Genomic DNA, 21,930 nt, shown 5'->3' on the forward strand with positions numbered 1-21,930 from the left:
TTTCAAGTGGACGTAGTCTCCCGCTAAGGCGGAAGACGAACTACTATACTTCCTGTGTCCTATCTCTTTCTCTCTCTCTTTCACGTTAATTAGATCCCCATGGATCCAAACATTAACAGTATGAGTGCTTGTTGTGAGTTAGAGTGTAGAATCGTCAAAGCATTGGTTTGCTCTGTTAGTTAAGTTGTGAACTTAAGTGTAGGAGTTGGGTAGCTTCTATGAGTTATAGACTTTTGAGGAATGAGAACCTTTAGATTTAACTCGGGATTGACGTAGGGGATGGAATTGTATCCTCTGACGTAGTGTTGTGGTTGATTTAGTGATAGCATTGACTTGTGCTTGTGTTGAGAGTTGTACAAGTGTTAACCACGTGTTGCTATGCTGCTTAGATGATGGATGCACAAGAAGGCAGAGCTAGGGGTCGAGGTAGACCCAGAGGCAGGGGTAGAGCTTGAGGTAAGGGCGGGTTCCCTCCTATTGAGGAGATATTCGAGAATGATGTCGAGGCATCGAATGTTGAGCTGCCTATTCCACCTATTGTGGATGTTATGGACTCCACTCGTCTGTCGTGGTTGGTAAAGGAGATTTCGAGGTTGGGAGGAGTCCCATTCTAGGGAGGTACAGATCACATGTTGGCAGATCAATGGATCGAGAACATGAAGACCTACTTCGAGATGGTCGTCTGCGATGACATTGAGAAGAGAAAAATTGTGGCGTTTATGCTCCAAGGAGATTCACGGGTATGGTGGAGCGGCACACAGAAAGTTATGAATGTGTCCACCATGACCTGGGATGGTTTTGTGGAACTGTTCAGGAAGAAGTACTTTACGCCTTCAGTGAGGGAGCAGTTGGAAAGGGAATTCATCCCATTAGTCCAAGGGACTAAGAGTATGAGGGAGTATGAGGCTGAGTTCTCAAGGTTGTATCGGTTTGTAAGACAAATGGATGCTGAGAGATTAGCTATGAAGTTTCAGCGAGGGTTGAATACTTCGATCCTGCGCGATGTCGCTATTCTGGAACTGAAGGTGATGAAGCTCATTTTCGCTTAGGCTATGGCCATTGAGCAGGAGAACTAGACTTTCTAGGAGCAGGAGTCGGCTGAGAAGGACTCCCGAAGGAAGGGAAAGGCAATTGCTGAGAGCAGTGAAGGGACAGATAATCGGGGTGGGTCCTGGAAGAGGAGGATGACTCATCAGCAAGTGCTAGCTAGGGAAGCAGCTGCACCTGTTGGGCAGGTGGCACCCTCGAGATGCTTCAATTGCAATGAAATAGGCCATGCAATCAGATTTTGAACAAAGTCAAGGAATTTGTCATGCTACAAATGTGGCTAGATAGGGCACTACTCCAGAGATTGTACCCAAGCACAAGGCAGGGGACAAGGGAACCAGCAGAGGCAACTACCTCAGGGAAATGCGAGGGTGTTTGCTATTGTTCAACAAGGTGCTAAGGAGGAAGGTACTTTATCTAATTTTGCTTACCTTGCTAGTATTGTGTGAGGTGATAGAGTACTTTATTCTGTGGTGTTGTGTTGTGTTGTGATGTGCTGAGCTTTTCTTGATGTCTATAGTTAGACTTTGGCATATGACTTCCTTCTGGGAGAGGGTAATATGTGCTTGATGCATCTTTCATCGTTATGGCTCGATTGTGTGATTATGCCATGTGATGAGTTATGTATGGGTGGATTAAGGCTAGACCTTATCGTGATTTCGTGTTCTGAGATGGTAGGACAAGTATTGAATAGTGATGCAGATACTGTTGCGATAATAGGATTTTGGACTCTTGTGTGATCTGTGTATAGTGCTCAGTCACAGAGTTGTTCTTGGATAGTGTACGAGGTTGATTGTGATGCCCCGGAAATTCGTGTTTATTTTTCGAGGATTTTCCGAAATCTAAATTGTGATTATTGGACTGTTTCATGGCTCGTGGATGGAGAGGAAGTATTTCGGGCGAATAATTATTCGAAGAATGTGGTTTTAGGGGGGTTGCAAAGGTTGACTTTTTATACGTTGGGATTCTCCGAAAACTTCATTCACGAAAGTTGTAGAGCGCGTCGATACGAGTTCGTGGACATGTGAACGCGAGAATCGGAGTTCGTATGAGAAAGTTATGGCCATTGGAAGGAATTTCTATTTTGGTATAAATAGAAGTTTCCCAAGTTGGAAACTTACTATTTTCATTACTTCTATTTCCGGAAGCTTACTTTTCTCTCTCTCTTCTCTCTCGGTCGACACTTTCCCTATCGAAGTAATCCGACTGACCCGACCCCGACCCGGCAGACCCGACCATGCTTTTCAGGCGAACTACGGCGGTCTCCGGCGACGAAACTTTCTAGATAGGATCGTCTCCTCCGTCTGGTCGTCCCTGTGGTGTCCACCAGCACCGATTCTCGGTGGCGGCAGCTGTAGAAGGTGGCGCAGTTGGGTGATTTCAAACCCAGTCGGAAATCCTTGTTCCGACATCGGCGAGGCTTCAAGTCTTCTTGGTTGAGCTCATAGCAGCCTCCTTCATCGATCCTTGATGGTTGTTTGGATCGATTCAAGTAAAACTTGGTTCAACTAGGTTTGGATTACTGTTCATGGCTTGTGAGGTAGTTTTCGACCCTTTGTGCTTGTTTTCTGACTTTGAGCTAGTTATGAGAATTCACAAGCATGCTTAGATGAAGCTTTTTAATGTTGGGAGTTTTGTGAAATAATGAGTTTTTGGCCTGCGGCGGTGCACCACCGCCCGTGGTGGCGTTCCGGCGGTGTTCCGGCCACTTAAGGAATTGTTTTTGATATTATATATGTTCTACTCGTTGATACAAGCGTTTTGATATATAATATGCAAATTTTGGAGCTCGAATAGAATTGTTATGATTTTTACCGTTTCATATCGGTGAATTTATTTGATCCGTGAGGGTTCAAGCTTCCGATCGACTTGTGGTTTGGACACCTTGATCATGGAAGTACTCTGGAGACTTAGGGAGGTCTCGAATGAGGTTTTGCCTCGATTGGCGTTACTCATGGGGAATTGGGTTCAAAACGGGGGTTTCAAACTTTAATCACTTTGTGATTCGTGCACTGAATCAATACCTTATGTGTTCAGATGCTTGTTGAACGGATTGCGGCGATTGTGCTTGTTTTGGTTCTCGTGTGAAGACGCAGCGGGATTCAAAGGTGAGTAATCTCACAAGGTTCATTAATGAACGGATTACCTTTATCGTTTGGTGAGTAAATCTCACGATATTTGTTATGAGGAGGATCGATATTTGTTATGAGTATGATCGATATGTGTTATGAGCAGGATCGATATTTGTTATGAGCAGGATCGAAATTTGTTATGAGTAGGATCGATATTTGTTATGAGTAGGATCGATATGTGTTATGAGCAGGATCGGTATTTGTTATGAGCAGGATCGATATTTGTTATGAGTAGGATCGTATGTGTTATGAGCAGGATCGATATTTGTTATGAGCAGGATCGATATTTGTTATGAATATGATCGATATGTGTTATGAGCATGATTACCTTATTGTCTTGGAGTTATTAGGTTAACTACGACTATAGTTGGTATTAGTGACATTTCTGAGTGGATGACTATGTGTGTCTATATATATATATTATGGGATATATATATATATATATACACATATATATATTCATGTATTAGTGGCTTCGTGGTGAATCCTTGTGATGATTGTCAGGTAAAGCTTGTGTAGGAATATTTGTGTAATGAATCGATGACATCAGTATGGTGAATCTTCGTGATGATTGTCATGTAAAGCTTGTGTAGGAATATTAGTAGGATGGTTGATATCTGTGTGATGACTAGCCATGAATCTAGGTGATGATCGCTATCTGTGTGATGACTAGCGATATCTGTGTGAATCTATGTGATGATCGCTATCTATGTGATGACCAGCGATATCTATGTGATGATTAGTAGGATGATTGCTATCTACGTGATGACCGGCAAAATCTATGTGATGATCGCTATCTGTGTGATGATTGGCGATATCTGCGTGAATCTATGTGTTGATCCTTGAAATCTATGTGATGATCAGTAGGATGATGAATATCTGGGTGATGACCGGTGGAATCTGTGCGATGATCAGTGTGATGACTGCTCTGTAGTGGAGCTGAATTGTTATTAAGTTAACAATAATCGAGAAGACTGCTGTGATGGTTGGGGCTACCTACAGACGTCAGAGTGTGGGACTTCGGTGACTACTTTGACTTGAATTGCTTGACTTAATGTGACCTCCTGAACTAAATTATATGTAGGGGTTACTATGAATTGTTTTGCTTGTTTTGATATGTGATTGCCTTGTTTCTCCTTGATTGTATTGATTGATTGTTTGATTTACATTAAGAGCCATGGTGGTGATGAATGGTACTCTGGGGTGAGGATAGGAAGGTGATTCATTGTTTTTCACCTTGATGTCATGTTGATGACAAAAAGGCTCCTAGTGGGGAGGGAATGAGCGTGGTTTGGGATTCGCGTAGGGCGTTAGAATGGCATCAAACATTGCTTGAGGGAGTCTTGTTTGATTGAATTTGTGTAATGGGACGCTAGTTGAGAATCTAAATATGAGGCTGTAGTCACCAGTTGACTTATGTAGACATGATATGAAAGATTATGGAATTGATGGACGTAGGTGTGAGCTTTGTGTATATCGTGTTTAGGTTGAGGTGACTTAAGAAATGTGTTTTGCTTTGTGGTTTTGAGTTACTCATACGAGCTTCATAAGCTTACCTGGTTTGTTGTGTGGCAACCCGGTGCACTATTCAATGGAATGGTGTGGGGGTTAATCCTACAGGTCAGGGAAATCGTGGCTGAAGCTGAGGTGACGCCTGTGCAGCTTTACGGTAGGAAGCTATCTTTGTGACTTCACCGTTGATGAGGACTTCCGTTGTATAGTTACTCTGAGCTGCATTTACGTTTTATTTTGTCGTTGACAATTTAATTCGTAAGCATTGTAATATATGACTCTGTGGAGCGGGTCAATATTGACATAGTGGGTTCAGGGCATCAATATGTACTTGGGTTAAAAGGGAAAAAGCTTCTAAGTATTTTGTATTGATGGCTGAACGTTCACGTTTATGTAATTATGAGATTATATATATCGATTTTCATGTGTGTAAAATCAGGGGCTTGACATTGATATCTAGGAAGGTTGGATTTCCAACATGGGGTATAGTGATGATTCTTAATGTTGTGATACTAGGTGGGGTACCTGTATCCATTATTAGATCGAGGTAAGTTATGCATTGAGATAAGGGCATTCTTGCTGAGGAATAAGAATTGGATTTGAGCATGATTTATCCGTACTTGTTGGCGTGATACGTTTAAATTTCGGGACAAAATTTGTTTAAGTGGGGTAGAATGTGATGCCCCGAAAATTCGTATTTATTTTCCGAGGATTTTCCGGAATCTAAATTATGGTTATTGGACGGTTTCGTGGCTCGTGGACAGAGCGGAAGCGTTTCGGACGAATTTTTATTCGAAAAGTGTGGATTTAGGGGGGGGGGGGGGTTCAAGGTTGACTTTTGATACGTAGAGATTCTTTGAAAACTTGCTTCATGAAAATTGTAGAGCGCGTCGATACGAGTTCGTGGACATGTGGAACGCGGAAATCAGAGATCGTATGAGAAAGTTATGAGCGTTTGAAAATTTGGAAAGTTACTATATATAGGGGTTTCCGTTTTTGGAAGGTTACTATTTTCATTTGGCAAGTTTCCATTTCCAGAAACTCAGAAACTCTCAGTTCACTCTCCTGATTTTCGACTGACCTGACCCGGATCCGACCGACCCTACCCGGCTTTTCCGGCGACCTCTACCAGTGAAACTTTCCAGACCGACTAGCCTCCTCCATGCGCTCCTCCCTATGGCATCCTCTAGCGTCGATTCTCGCCCACAGCAGCGCTGCAAGGCGGCGAAGTTAGAGGAAATCGGACCAGATCGGTTTTCCTATCACCGACGATGGCGGGGCTTCAAACCATGCTTGTGGAGTTCGTAGGAGCCTCCTTGATCGATCTGTGGTGGGTTATTTAAATGTGGGTCTTGTACCGAGAGTAATTGATAGAGATCAATTACGGGGAATCTTTTATCTTAGACTCGTGTAATATTTAGGTCCAGTGCGACTCCTTTAATATTTTGGTATTTATACCGTGGATCCAAAAACTTACGAGTTGAGGATTGTGGGTGGGAAAATCGGGAATTCACGCCTTTGGCCGGGTTAGTGGATACGATCAGTTAAAGCTCTAGTTTGTCCGCCGTGCTTTGTTTCTTGATTGAAACGTTAGTTTATTTCTTGATTTGCTTGATTTTGTGTGGGTTTATCCCGTGATTTGTGTGAGTTGTTTCTTGATTGAAACGTGTGAGTTTATCTCGTGATTTGTGTGAGTTGTTTCTTGATTGAAACGTGTGAGTTTGTCCCTTGATTTCTTGATTGAAACGTGTGAGTTTGTCCCGTGATTTGTGTGAGTTGTTTCTTGATTGAAACGTGTGAGTTTATCTCGTGATTTGCGTGACTTTGTGTGGGTTTATCCAGTGATTTGTGTGAGTTGTTTCTTGATTGAAACGTGTGAGTTTATCTCGTGATTTGTGTGATTTCGTGTGGGTTTTTCCCGTGATTTTTTGTGAGTTGTTTTTGAGTTACTCATACGAGCTTGTAAAAGCTTACTGGGTTTGTTGTGTGGCATCCTGGTGCACCATTCAAACGGTGTAGGGGTTAATCCTGCAGGTCAGGGAATCTGAGGTAGTGTGCTAGCAGCTTTTCGGTAGGAAGTCAATTTTGTGACTTTACCGTTATTAAGATTTCCGCTTTTAGCGAGCTCTAAGGAGCATTTACGTTTTATTTTGTTTTTGTGACAATTTAATTCGTGTAATTTATAACTCTGTGGAGCGAGTGTATATTAACTTTGAGGGTTCAGGGTATCAGTATGTACTTAGTTTAAAGGGAAAAAGTTTCCAGGTATTTTGTATTGATGACTGAACAATCACACATGTATAATTATGAGATTATATATCAATTTTTATTTATGTTTTAAAAATCAGGGGCGTAACAACATCAACTGACACACCGTGTTGACAGCATAAGCAATGTCAGGCCTTGTGTTAAGTATTGGAGTGCTCCAACAAGGCTTCTGTAAAGTGTGGGATTAGATAGTTGTTAGCAGATAACAACGAGTAGAGATGAATGAATCGGAAATATATTACCAAACTCTCTGTAATTGTATCAAACCATGGACGTGAATCCACACTCCAATTCTGGTAGATACTGCCTGAGGGAATTGCTTATCCGCACTCGAATCAAAAAACGACGTCGCACTGAACAAGGCCATGGAAGCTTGATATCGATGAGTTCCGGATTCCGGAAGAGAACAACGACGGTTAAAAGCTCAAGGTTGGAGCAAGGATCCATGGCAGAGGGAGAAACTAAATTTAGGAGTTTGGGTTTGGAATTGGGGAAAATCAAAATTGAATGAAACTGATAACGCGGAAGCAAAAGATAGAGGAATCAAGAACATCTAGGTCACCGATCGACTGGAGCTCCTGATACCATGAAAGCTGAGCTATGAATCAGAGACGAATGAAGAAGAAGATGAGAGAAAAGGAGAGAGAGGGAGAAAACGTGAAAAATGAGATAGTCACATTGTTACTGAGTTGGTTACAAATTACAGTTTTACATGGACTTATATATCAACTTTTCTACTACCAAAATACCTTAATATACTCTTAACACTCTAAATACTTATTGTAATCAGGGATTTAGGCTCAATATTATATTCGATAGTTTATTACAGGTATTTCCATGAGTGTAATTGTATCTGAAATACTAGAACTATGCTAATCTCGAGTTAATTATTATGTAATTAATCTATTTTTTATTTATTTTGTAGAAAATAAGCGGAATTGCATAAACGAGATAGAATAGTGCGAAAATGATGAAGATTTGAGCTTTCGACAAAAAATGATGAAATTATGGATACCATATTAGCCAAAGCTTAATTGCTTAATTGCATAATTAAGACTTTGGTTAATTAACCAACAGTGGAAGACAACAACGTGCAGCGCCCAAAGAAAGTACGGGTTAATTGCCCATTGATTAATTGATCACTTGACACGTGGCATGACAATTTCACTTTCCTTTTCATTCACCATCACGTGACCTTCATTACCAGCCAACCCATCACCATGTGACGTTAGCCAAACCCTCATCTCTTCTCCGAGGTATATATATTGATGCATCATTCTCTTAGGGGGGTGTATTGTATTTGGATTTGTGCAGACTTTTTTAAAATGACAGACTTTTTGAAAAGTCCACAGACTCTTTAAAAGTTGATAAACTGTTATGGATTTCTTAAAACCATTGATTTTAGCAACAGACTTTTATTGATTCATGAAAATCTATATACTTTATTATGAAAGAAATCTGTGTGTATAGATAGTTTCACACAGTACAGCCACGCGCGGATTCACAATTTGGACGTGTTGCGAGCGTTGCTAAATTACTTTCACAAGGAAAAATTTTCTGTGTGAGCTATATTAGGTGGTCCCATATGAATCAATTATATAAATTTTGAAATTTACAAACATTTAATCATTAATTCGCAATTTGCAAGTTAAATATAATTCATCAATTTATTATATTATTCAAATATTTTGATATTTGTTTTTAGGTCCTCCATTTATTTTCAAGTTGTTTTGGGTCCTTCATTGAGATTTTGCAAATCTGGGAACTTTCCTTCATCGTTCTTCATTGAGATTTTGTAAATCTGGGATCTTTTCTTCATTGAGATTTTGCAAATCTGGGATTTTTTTCTTCTTCATTCTTCATTGAGATTTGCAAATCTGGGATCTTATGGCAGTAAATCATACACAAGTGTTGTTGCAAATAAGATCCACTTTCAGAATTCATCTCGGTTACTCAATCTATCTCTGACGCAACATGGATCAGTAAGTTTGAATCCAAATAAACAATAAACCAAAAGTGATTATATATACCTGTATGAATCTCGATCCATTTGCCGAGGTCGATAGTGTCGATCTGTTTGCTGAGGTCGATGGTGTCAATCTGTCTGCGGCGAGAAAGAATCACAAGAAATAGCAAAGTGAGGAAAAAGAATTTCAAATTTGAGAATAGCAAATGATTACATGATAGGCCATCTCTTCATCGATAGGTTCGGTGTTTTGAATAAGAAATCATCTGAATCAGGAAGAGAACAAAATTGCATAGACATCAATTCCATTCCATTGTAAACCTTCTAACTTTAAGCACTAATCAAACCCATAACTCAAACATTAGCTTTCAACTTTCGGCACCAATCAATGATAGAGAGAGGATTGGGTATTAACCGGGTTCTTTACCTGTACTGTAGATGTAAGATTCATGAACTAGATAAGGTAAGATGCTGCTTTTGTTGCGAGAGGAATGGGTATTTAACTTAATATCCTAGCTAGTGATAGGAGCATTTTAATGCGACGTTTTACTTGCTTTTCCCTACATTTCTTGCGTTATTTCCTTATTAAAACCCTGTTTAGGAAAGTTTTCATTCTTTGATTGGGAAAGTTCCTATTTGTAGAAAGTTTATATTTTTGTAGTTTCTATTTATCATTGTTAGTAAGTTTCCATTTTCAGTTTAGGAAAGTTGTCATTTTTCAGTTTAGGAAAGTTTCTATTTTTCTTATTAGTTTCTATTTTCAGGACCTCCGAGCTAAAAAGTGGAAATGAACTCATAAATGGAAAGAGGAGCTTGCGAACACCAAGGGGAGCAAAGATGAAGGTACATTGGAGTAGATGAAAAGATCAATTTTACACATATTCATACTCCGGCTAGGAGAAACCAAGCCAAGCAAAGAAGAAGGAGCGGCCGCCTGACCAAATGAACTTCAAATGAGCTGAAACCTTCCAGATCCATTCTAGACACCCAAAGGATCATTTCTTATGAAGAGTGCCAGAGAAAAATATGAGTGGAAGGCCTTCAAACAATCAGCCCAATTTTCTACATAAGCAAAACCGGAAAACTGGACCGAAAACTGGACCTGTAAGAGGTCCAGCAGCATTTCCGGCCCAACCACATGGATTGAAGCTCTGAAAATTTGTCAGGATGATCTACACTCATAGTGGAACATTTCATATGAAGAAGTCGAAGGCATATAATAAAGTCTTGTTGGAGAAATAATTGAAGGAATAAAGGGGCAGAAACTGACCTGAAAACAGCTCAACACCACATATTCATGTTTCCCACCCACATGAAGAAAGCTAGATGCTTTTCTCTTTTTCCTTGGATATATTTTTTCTACAATCTCTTTAATAGATCATCATCACTTCCATGTTGCTGCACCTTCATGCTTTGCTTTCATTTCATCATTTCTCTTTCTTTTCCATATTCTACAAATCACTTTCATACTCCACTTTCATTATTTTTCTTCCACTCATCATTTCACTCTTCTCTTTCTTCCCTATATAAACACCTTCTCCTCTCATTCTCAAAACATTCCTTCATCCATTTCATCTCCTTGTCTCACCATTTCCTCTCCATTTTCATTAGGATATTCCTTCATCCATTCCATCTTCTTTGTCTCTCCATTTCCTTTCCATTTTCCCACACATTCCTTCATCCATTCCATCTTCTTTGTCTCTCCATTTCCTTTCCATTTTCCCACACACATTCCTTCATCCATTCCATCTCCTTGTCTCTCCATTTCCTCTCCATATTTCTTTTCCATTCTCTAGTTTTCATGTTCTTCATTTTCAAGCCAAGAGAAAGAGAAGCCATGCAATACATCAATTTCCTAACCGCCATCCACCCTTGTGTCGTCCCTAGAAGATTTCTTGCTTTCAAGGATCTTCAAGTTCTTCGTCTCAAGGCTTTATCATTCATCTTTCAAGGTGTATTATATCCTTTCTCTTGTTTTCTTTGTTTGATTTTGTAAGACTATGAATTCTAGTTAACAAATAATGTTAAGGGCAAAGTTTAAAGCCCGTTTATATGTTTTGAAATAAAGTTGTAATTTCTTTATGTTGATTTTTATGTTGCTTTATGATTAATTGAGAATTTTCAGATTCATATATTGTGATTCGAGAGTTGCTTATGTGAGTTTGTTTAATTAAATTTGCGTCATAGATAACTTTTGTATTTTAATCTTATGTGGTTGCAAACACTTAGGGTTTTGATATAATTGGTGCTAGGTTTAAGAACATGAAATCGACTTTTCGTTTTGTGTAACTTGAATCAAAAGTAGTAAAGGTTTTGTTCGTAAATAATGTTTATACTTGTGAATATCTTTGTGAATATTATACTTTGTTTTAATTTTAATTGTTTATTTGTTACACAATTACAGGTGTACCCTCAATCCCCGGAATAGAACGATCCCTACTTACTTATACTACTAACGACATTTCAGGGTTAAATTATGCGCTTGCTCCAAGCTCATCAATTTTTGGCGCCGTTGCCGGGGATTGAAAAATCACTTGCTAAATTGTGTCATTTATTGTATATATTTGTTGTATATAAATTGTTTAAAACTTAGTTTAAATATTATTTATATTATTAAACACGAATTTTAATTGTAGGTTGTAAATTGAGAGGAATAGGTGAAGTCTCTTTTATTAATATTGGCCTAAACCCCTTATTGGTACCTAGCTCAGGTCCCTTAAAGTTGAGGGCGGCCTTTATTAACACTTGTTGAACTGTCTTCACACTTATGATCTTTCTCATCTTAGTAAGAAAGCCTATGTGAAATGGTGTCTAGGAAGGGGACAACGTTCATGACGGGTTTTTGAATCCAGAAGTGCTTGCAAATGGGCATAAACCACAATGTGGGAGTAGCTCATGCCAAAATGGATTTTTCCTCTCGTGTTCGCCCTCCCCCACCTGGCCATTTCAGTAAGGTTGCCCAAACGATTTGAAAGGGAGTTTGTGTCTAGGAGTCATACTTGGGCCGCACGTCCACTTGATTTACTGCTTGGAATTTGATTCGATATCAATAATGTTTATAACAAAAGAAATACTTGTGAATACTCTATACGTGTAAATTATTTTGTTGTTTCACACTTTAAACTTGTAAAAATACTTTTCACGTTTTATACTCACTTGAGTACTTAACTTGTGTCTTATGTACAATATACTTGTTAATTATACTTGTAGTTTGTAATTAATAGTTATACTTGTTTTTATTTTGTATTTCTTTGTTAATTATAGTTACTAACTTTATTTAATGTAGGTACCGTCTGGCTGCAAGACGTAAAATACAAGCGCTACTTGGGAGGCAACCCAATTCAGAATATAATCAGATTTGCTTTCTCTTTCCCTAATTCTTTTTATTTTTCATTTTTTCTCTATTGTTTTTATTTTAGGATTTGTTTTCGTAAATGTCTTCTATCTATGCTTACTTATTTCATTGCATGCTTTTAATTGATTACATTGAGGATAATGCAATATTTAAGTGTGGGGGAAGGGATTTATATTTTTGTCTTTCATTTTGAGTCCTATATATATTTTTGTCTTTTATTTTTGAGTCCTTTATAAAAAATAAAAATAAATAAATAAATAAATAAAACTGCATTTATTCAGTCTTTTTAAATTCAGCTATTTACAAAAAAAAAATTAAAAAATTAAAAATATATATATATATATATATAAAATTAAAAAAAATTTATACACTATACTAAGCCATGTCTGCATCTCCGTAGGACTTTGCTTCAAGGACAACAGAACCATACCAAGGACATTGCAGAGCTCAAGAAGCAAATGGGACAAGTGGTGGACTTCATGACCAAGTTTCATAAGAGTGGTAAGCTTCCAAGCAATACAATTCCAAACCCAAATGGAGGCTTTGAAGGTTCCACCAATTGAGGACAAGAGGAAACCACGTCTAGGCTGAGAAGACGTTAAAACTAAGCGCTACTTGGGAGGCAACCCATGCAAATCAGATTTGCTTTCTTTATCCTTATCTTTTATTTTTCGTTTTTACTTATTTGTACTTAGTATTATTTTCGTAAATTTCATCCCTTTATGCTTAAGTGTTTCATTGCATGCTTATTCTTGAATACATTGAGGACAATGCAATATTTAAGTGTGGGGGAAGGGATTTACACTTTTATCTTGAGTCATATATATTGAAAAAATACAACAAAAATCGGAAAATGTCAAAAATTTAAAAAAAATTTGGTTACTTTTGTTTTTGAGTCTTAGAATGCCCTTTCAACTGTCTAGGTTGATTCTATATCTCTGAAATCATGATTAAAAGAGGATCACAAAATTGAGATGATTTTTAAAATGGTATTCTTTGGTTAATTGAGATATATGAAAAATGCATGCATGTGTAGTGGATATGGATTTCGTAACCTTGATACAGAATATGAGCATGTTAGGATGAGTTTTGATTCATAAAAGCCCATGTGAGATATTTGAGCCATGTCCCTTTTTCTTGGAGTGATAAATGACAAACATATTCTTAATTTCTTGGCGATGTTTTGATGATCTCATTATTCTTTCATCTTGATTGATTGCTTGCCACAGATTAAGTTTAATGGACTAGAGAATGCTAGAATTCACTCTTGTGCTTGTTGAAACGTTATATCAATATATGGCCCTGATTCTGGAAAGGATAGAGGCACCCTAGGAATTACCACCATTGCCATATAAACTTGTGTCCCTATTTGTGCCCGTCGTGGGACCCCCCTAGATAAGCCCTTTTGAGCCTACATTAAGCCTTTTCATTCATCATCCTTAAAACCCTTAACCATGAACCTTAGTATAGTTACAACCATACCCTTTGTTCTAAGAACTCAGTGGAGCTATCTTTTGAGACATACCACGTGGGTTTGGTGCTAAGGATGAAAATTGAGAAGAGGTGAAAGTTCAAGTGTGGGGGTAGACTTGTCCATAAAGAAAAAAATATGTGAAAGCCGTGAAAAATGAAAAGAAAAGAAAAAAAAAATTGTGTACGGCTAGAAAAGAAAAGAAAGAAAAATGTTTATGGATTTTAGTCCCCCGTACTTTGTGATTTTGGAGTTTACTTTGAACTGAAGGCCCACTACAGAAAAATTTGGTCTTTGTCCAATTCACTAGTTCGAGGGAAGTTTAGAGTGAAGATTGGGCCCAACATGAAGACATTTGGCCATTTCATAAAACCTCTATGGGATGTGACGTTTTGATATATCTTGATGGATTTCTAGAAGTCTCTACATCTACATGAGCTCTGCTAGGTTTTTAGGACACTTTGTGAAATTCCTTACCTTTCGTTTCTTAAAACCTTGAGCCTTGGCCCCATTACAACCCTTAATAAGACCTTCTTGATCCTTAAGATGGGACAGCCTTTGATTTGTGGAGATGAGTTACAAGAGTTGAACCTATGGCTTGGGTCCATCCGTGCAAGTAGTTGATATCCTTCATGAGATCTTTTCAAAAAATTATATTCACAAAGTGCTTTTCGTTTCTTATATATGTGAGCTATTTGATTGCCTCAAAATATTTTCTCTCACATATAATTTAGTGATTATAAGCTTTTAAGCATTGTCTTGAATTCTGAGAGAAGAAAGAGTGGATATACCTTGTGAGGATATGAATCATACTTGTTCGAAGCATGCTTAACAGAAACCATCACCATTGTCACAACCAAGTCCTACTTGTGTATGTGTGGATTATATGTTTTAATTAACTCTTGAATATCTACATATTGAATCTTGGTTGAGTGCTAATCTTGATGTTGTGAAAGTAGGAGATTTCTGAGACAAAAAGTTGAAGGGCAATAGAGTCATTGTTTTTGTAGAGTCTTTAATTTTCGTTGAGTCTTAGTGTGTGTCTTAGTGTGATTTTGCTAAGGGACTAGCAAAAGCTAAGTGTGGGGGAATTTGATAGGAGCATTTTAATGCGACGTTTTACTTGCTTTTCCCTACATTTCTTGCGTTATTTCCTTATTAAAACCCTGTTTAGGAAAGTTTTCATTCTTTGATTGGGAAAGTTCCTATTTGTAGAAAGTTTATATTTTTGTAGTTTCTATTTATCATTGTTAGTAAGTTTCCATTTTCAGTTTAGGAAAGTTGTCATTTTTCAGTTTAGGAAAGTTTCTATTTTTCTTATTAGTTTCTATTTTCAGGACCTCCGAGCTAAAAAGTGGAAATGAACTCATAAATGGAAAGAGGAGCTTGCGAACACCAAGGGGAGCAAAGATGAAGGTACATTGGAGTAGATGAAAAGATCAATTTTACACATATTCATACTCCGGCTAGGAGAAACCAAGCCAAGCAAAGAAGAAGGAGCGGCCGCCTGACCAAATGAACTTCAAATGAGCTGAAACCTTCCAGATCCATTCTAGACACCCAAAGGATCATTTCTTATGAAGAGTGCCAGAGAAAAATATGAGTGGAAGGCCTTCAAACAATCAGCCCAATTTTCTACATAAGCAAAACCGGAAAACTGGACCGAAAACTGGACCTGTAAGAGGTCCAGCAGCATTTCCGGCCCAACCACATGGATTGAAGCTCTGAAAATTTGTCAGGATGATCTACACTCATAGTGGAACATTTCATATGAAGAAGTCGAAGGCATATAATGAAGTCTTGTTGGAGAAATAATTGAAGGAATAAAGGGGCAGAAACTGACCTGAAAACAGCTCAACACCACATATTCATGTTTCCCACCCACATGAAGAAAGCTAGATGCTTTTCTCTTTTTCCTTGGATATATTTTTTCTACAATCTCTTTAATAGATCATCATCACTTCCATGTTGCTGCACCTTCATGCTTTGCTTTCATTTCATCATTTCTCTTTCTTTTCCATATTCTACAAATCACTTTCATACTCCACTTTCATTATTTTTCTTCCACTCATCATTTCACTCTTCTCTTTCTTCCCTATATAAACACCTTCTCCTCTCATTCTCAAAACATTCCTTCATCCATTTCATCTCCTTGTCTCACCATTTCCTCTCCATTTTCCTTAGGATATTCCTTCATCCATTCCATCTTCTTTGTCTCTCCATTTCCTTTCCATTTTCCCACACATTCCTTCATCCATTCCATCTTCTTTGTCTCTCCATTTCCTTTCCATTTTCCCACACACATTCCTTCATCCATTCCATCTCCTTGTCTCTCCATTTCCTCTCCATATTTCTTTTCCATTCTCTAGTTTTCTTGTTCTTCATTTTCAAGCCAAGAGAAAGAGAAGCCATGCAATACATCAATTTCCTAACCGCCATCCACCCTTGTGTCGTCCCTAGAAGATTGCTTGCTTTCAAGGATCTTCAAGTTCTTCGTCTCAAGGCTTTATCATTCATCTTTCAAGGTGTATTATATCCTTTCTCTTGTTTTCTTTGTTTGATTTTGTAAGACTATGAATTCTAGTTAACAAATAATGTTAAGGGCAAAGTTTAAAGCCCGTTTATATGTTTTGAAATAAAGTTGTAATTTCTTTATGTTGATTTTTATGTTGCTTTATGATTAATTGAGAATTTTCAGATTCATATATTGTGATTCGAGAGTTGCTTATGTGAGTTTGTTTAATTAAATTTGCGTCATAGATAACTTTTGTATTTTAATCTTATGTGGTTGCAAACACTTAGGGTTTTGATATAATTGGTGCTAGGTTTAAGAACATGAAATCGACTTTTCGTTTTGTGTAAACTTGAATCAAAGTAGTAAAGGTTTTGTGCAAAGACCGAATTTAATTAAAGAGGATTGCAATTAGGTGGACTTTTCCATACTAAGTTGTACACTTGAGTTGATAGCCTTTCTCTATGTCTAATGCGTTGAACATGTCATGATTGACTAGCTTTCTAGGGCTTGATTGCATGTTTAATAGGATTAATCTAGGTGCTTTCGCTTAGGTTAATTAGCATTGAAAAGTAAAATATGGGAAATTGTTTGCTTTTAACGTTTCACATGATCAACTCCTCTCTCATGACTTAGATGAACAATATTAGGGTTTGAATCAATTTTAATCATGTTTCGGTTTTTGATCTTTGTTCTCTCACTCCATTTGTATTTTTATGTTTTTGCCTTTTAATTATTTTGTTAACTTAGTTTTATTTTCGAAAAAACCAAAAACAAAATCCCCCCTTTTTTCGTAAATAATGTTTATACTTGTGAATATCTTTGTGAATATTATACTTTGTTTTAATTTTAATTGTTTATTTGTTACACAATTACAGGTGTACCCTCAATCCCCGGAATAGAACGATCTCTACTTACTTATACTACTAACGACATTTCAGGGTTAAATTATGCGCTTGCTCCAAGCTCATCAGCTAGCTATCTATTTGAGAGAGAAAATCGGAGAGAGATCTATGAGAAAGAGAGAGAGATGGAGAGAATAAGACACGCATTTCTGTGTGAAAGAAAAAAAAAAAGGTTTCATACGGTAATTTGTGTGTAATCGTATGCTTTTACATATTCACACGGAATACTGTGGGTAAATTAAATTTACACTTATTTGACATGACTAAAAACTGATATTGGAATCTTATTATTCATAGTTTTACACAGATATCCGTGTGAAATAATATTTCACATGGAAAACAGTGTGAATTTCTAATTTACCCTATGACAAATTTACAGGATTCTCTAAATTGTACTTCATTTCACACGGATTTCGCGTGTAAATTGACTTGAAAAATATTGGGTCCCAGTTTGAACCTTATGTGGCCATAATAGTCTGTGTGGAAAATATATACACACGGATTTCCGTGTGTACTATAGCACTTTATACACGGATAATCATCCGTGTGAACCTTTGTGACAACATTATCCGTGTGAACGGACATGTTTTTCTAGCAGTGTTGAACCGGCTCTAAATCATGTCAAGTGAGTTTCTACGACCCTTGAAACGGAGTAGGAATACCATGAAAGGGAATTTCGGTCCTTGAGCCTTGAACCGTCTTGGATACGACTACCGCCAAAGTAGGAAATTTGCATCTACATTACATTAGCTTCCCACACATAAGATTTGGGTGAATGAACCTCCCTAGCACCTGACATTCCCATCTATTTGGTTTATACTTTTATTAATTTCTTTGCATTTTTATTAATTGTTTTACATTTCAATACATTTTGTTAATCTAAAATCATCTCTCAAAATATTGCACTCCGACTCATTGTAGATAATCATCACTAGGCTCTTAGTTTTGATTAGGCTTTAGTGAGAATTAAAGCCGAGCATTGCTAAGGCTTGGTGCCTTAGATTAGCTTTTTTATTTGTTTTATTTTTTCTTTATTTGCTTAGTAACTTTAGTTCTGACTACCCAAGGATTGTGGGTTAGCCATTTATTCCCGTGGTACGATAACTTTAGGCATAATACTTCCCTATCTTGACAATGATACGTACGCTTGCGTAAATGTGTATCAAGTCAATAATTTCATTAATAAAGGCTAGAGAGCAGCCGCACCAACCTTTTATTAAAAAAAAAAAAAAGTGTATATATATATAAATTAATTTGGTTTTATTAATTTTCCAATAACGCTTAGTCTTGAGAAATATTGATATTATGCTGAACACTTCTTGATCGACGAACAAATCCCCTACAAATGCACGATTGAAAATCCGAATATAAACTTATTGCTAATCTAAAATATAGTAAAAAACTTCTATCAATCAAAATAGAATCAGGATTTTGCCATGGCGTATGATGGCGAAAATAGTGAAAAACACTCTTTCTCCTCCCATCTAAAAGCAAGCAAGTAGAGAAAATGGAAAGTATTATTCAAACTCAGATCATTGGGGTTTCAATGGATTGATGGTGAAATCTTTCTAATAGTTAACATACATGATTCATAAAGTCGCTTGCACCAGCGGTAAACCAACTTAAGGAGAGTATAGTAGAATACAAAAAATTAAAATTAAAAAAAAAAAAAAAAAAAGAAGGAAGCCGCAACTTGGAGCTATTAGCTAAAAGAGAAGGCCAATGGCAGCTAAAGACCAGACAAGGCAGATACAAGAAAGAATGGGAGCTCCATATAAATTAAGTTGCAGTAGTCAAATCTTTGGGCAAGTTGATTGCTTATATGGCAAGAGATAATTGCATGTGGTCGTTTCCCAGTTGCTTATTGTATATACAAAGACGTAATTAAAAACCAGTAGTGTTTTTCCACCTATCTAGCTAGCTATAGCATTGCATGCATGCATGCATTTGAATAGATGATAAAATATAAAATAAAAAAATCAAGTATGTCGTCCGATTAATATATACGACGTACACGGATCATTAGGAGAAATAAACGAAAATTTCAACATTTGATTACAATCTTGGACATTCAAATTACTCACTTAATTGTAAGCACGATTAGCTAATAGATTGAAAGGTTGAATATACTTTTCAGCCATCCTCAAGTTTTCATACAACTTGCAAATAAAATATAATTGGAAGATCATAATATAGTCCGATAGAGGTATGTTCACACACTAAGGTGGGAATGGCAAAAAAGCAAGAGGTGTTACAGTTTATGGTATTTGCCCAATTTTATTTGAAATTAATGATACAATTAACCGTGCTATATACGACATCGTTCGGAAAATGAACAAATACATATGTATGTTATGACCAATTCATATCTCTATGTTTTGATAACACACCTAACTAGCAATAAGATTATGCTTCACGCCTCATATATATTAATGTCTCGTGTGTGCTTATACATAAAAAGTGTTTAATTAAGATAATCGTAAACTTTAAATACCATAAGCACGATCATTTGGAAAAGTTATTACGCACAAAAACCATGTGTGATAGAGATAATATTTTCTGGGTTCCCCCATCTTGCTAGGTGTTGCAAGGTGATTGAACAATAAATTTTCCAAGAAGATCACTTAAACAACCCACTACCACCACTCACATTTAGCACTGGTCTAGCTCCTTGGATAGTTCTACCCCATACAATAGAAGGCTTTATTGGAATAATTTACGTCAATGTGCTTCTTGGTCATCATTTGTTTAGTGGAACTTAATACTCATTTAAGTTCATATTCTTATTCTGGCATCTTCATAAGTATGCCGGTCACTATGCCCCAATACTTCAAGCTCATTTTTATAAGCATCTCCAGAATCAACGCTCTTAACTCCATAAATAATCATTCGTACTAAAATAAAACTTGAGATTACTCATCAAAAAACATGTCAACGGACTAATATATATCTGTATCAAAAACAATAAATTTTGTAGTAACTATACAAAATTGTTTTTTATTTCTATACGTATTTTTACTCATGCACATGCGCCACTAAGCGCAGGTGGTTTTGAAGACAAAATGAAATGGTTCGGCCATCTCTTGTCCCCCAATATAAACTAATCATGTAGTCTATATCACTTTGGTCATCGAACTATATCACTGTATATCACTTTGGTCATTCTGTCAGTTTTCTCCGTTTTCTCTGTTAACTCCAGGAGTATTTTGGTGATGAAATATTTTACCAGCCATTTTTATAACTTAATCCAATTTTCCCCGCCTAAACATAAAACCTTATCCAATTTTGCCAACTTTTCCCTCCTTTTATTCACACATTCATTATCAGTAATCAAAGCATACATCAAAGAAAAATAATCGAGTCAGAGAATGATTCAAAGTGAGGGAATATAAGAGGAAGAAAAATATTGATTTAATAAATCGAGGAATTATCAAAGGAGGGAAAAATTGGCAAAACTGGATGAAGTTTTATGTTTAGGCGGGAAAAGTTGGATTAAGTTATAAAAATGGCGAGTAAACCTTTAAATCTCCAAAATACCCTTGGAGTTAACAGAGAAAACAGACGGAATGACCAAAGTGATATGAGATGATATAGTTCGATGACCAAAATGAAGTTTTTAAAAGTTGGATGACCAAAGTGTCGAGCGAGCCATAGTTCGATGACCAAAGTGATATTTCTGTCTATTCAAAATCTACCGGCGCAGGAAAGTTGACAAATCTCCCACATTATTAGAACTATGTGTTTTGGACTACTCGGGACATATATAGGCCTCACTTCTCATCAAACACATGCATATATACTCCCTTGGGTAGGATCTTCATCTTCTCATCCAAATCTTCACTTTCCATACCACTCTCATCCTCTGGTGAGAAAAAATATAAAAGGGTGCACGACAAGAACGTCTTAGTTGGTCACCCATCCTCGTATTTACATTTCTCTAAGGACGCTTTTCTTAGTGCTAAACATATGGATATTGTGAAGGGAAAGTTGGCGAAGAATCTGATAATCAAGGCGTGGAAGAGATGTAGTTTAACAAACCAAAGCAGCAGCAAGCGGAAGAAGAGCAAGGACCGAGTATTGGCTCCGGATGGGTGCTTCTCGGTCTACGTTGGACCAGAGAAGCAACGATTCGTGGTGAAGGTTGAGTTTGCTAACCATCCGTTGTTCAAGGTACTGTTAGAGTATGCTGCATGGGAATATGGGTACAGTAGTGGAGGTCCAATTATGCTTCCTTGCGATGTGGAATTGTTCTACAATGTTTTGGCAGCGATGGAGAACAATGTTGATGATGATATGATGACTACACCCAACGATTTTTTCTTCGAACCTTGCAGCAGTCCAACTCGTCATCTTCGTTTAAATTCGAGCAAGTTTAAGGGCTATGGTGGTGCTTATATGCTACTTAGTCCGTCACTTGCTTAAGCTAAATCAGTTTTGACTAGCCATCATCTGTACATCACCATCATCATCGATTTGTTCAGTAGTTAAGTTTGTGGAAACATATATATGTAATTCAAGCACTTGAGATGCTTAAACAGAAGATTATGAGAAAATAGAGAGAAGACTTCCGTTTTCTATTTACATTTTGTGTGCTTGAAATACTCTCTTCTTACGATGGATTAGCTTTCCCAATTTCCCTGCTTCCTTTATAAATGTTCCTCAACCGAGCCACCTTTTGCCTAGTGATGGTCACATACTTGATCCCGTTGGGTTCAGGTCTTTAAATAATCTTCTTCTTATATCGTATAATCAAGTTTAGCTG

General features: G+C 37.2%; 1 protein-coding gene across 1 annotated transcript; it reads left to right on the forward strand.

Moving 5' to 3' along the window:
- The first annotated feature begins 941 nt into the window (after nucleotides 1-941).
- Nucleotides 942-21,630, forward strand: LOC112180354. The gene is made up of 5 exons (XM_040511309.1): nucleotides 942-1,025; nucleotides 1,086-1,235; nucleotides 1,332-1,455; nucleotides 20,981-21,033; nucleotides 21,150-21,630. The coding sequence occupies exons 1-5, from the start codon at nucleotides 942-944 to the stop codon at nucleotides 21,588-21,590; spliced, it is 852 nt and encodes a 283-aa protein (XP_040367243.1). The 3' UTR covers nucleotides 21,591-21,630.
- Nucleotides 21,631-21,930: the final 300 nt, after the last annotated feature.

The sequence above is a fragment of the Rosa chinensis genome, chromosome 7 (genome assembly GCF_002994745.2).
Source record: "Rosa chinensis cultivar Old Blush chromosome 7, RchiOBHm-V2, whole genome shotgun sequence".
Lineage (NCBI taxonomy): Eukaryota > Viridiplantae > Streptophyta > Magnoliopsida > Rosales > Rosaceae > Rosa > Rosa chinensis.

Excerpts from the sequence above, each read along its gene's own strand:
- LOC112180354 (XM_040511309.1), top strand. The coding sequence starts at position 942 with ATGGATGCTGAGAGATTAGCTATGAAGTTTCAGCGAGGGTTGAATACT. Across the intron at positions 1,026-1,085 it reads TCGCTATTCTGGAACTGAAG|GAGCAGGAGTCGGCTGAGAA; the intron begins GTGATGAAGCTC and ends TAGACTTTCTAG. Across the intron at positions 1,456-20,980 it reads ACAAGGTGCTAAGGAGGAAG|GATCTTCATCTTCTCATCCA; the intron begins GTACTTTATCTA and ends TCCCTTGGGTAG.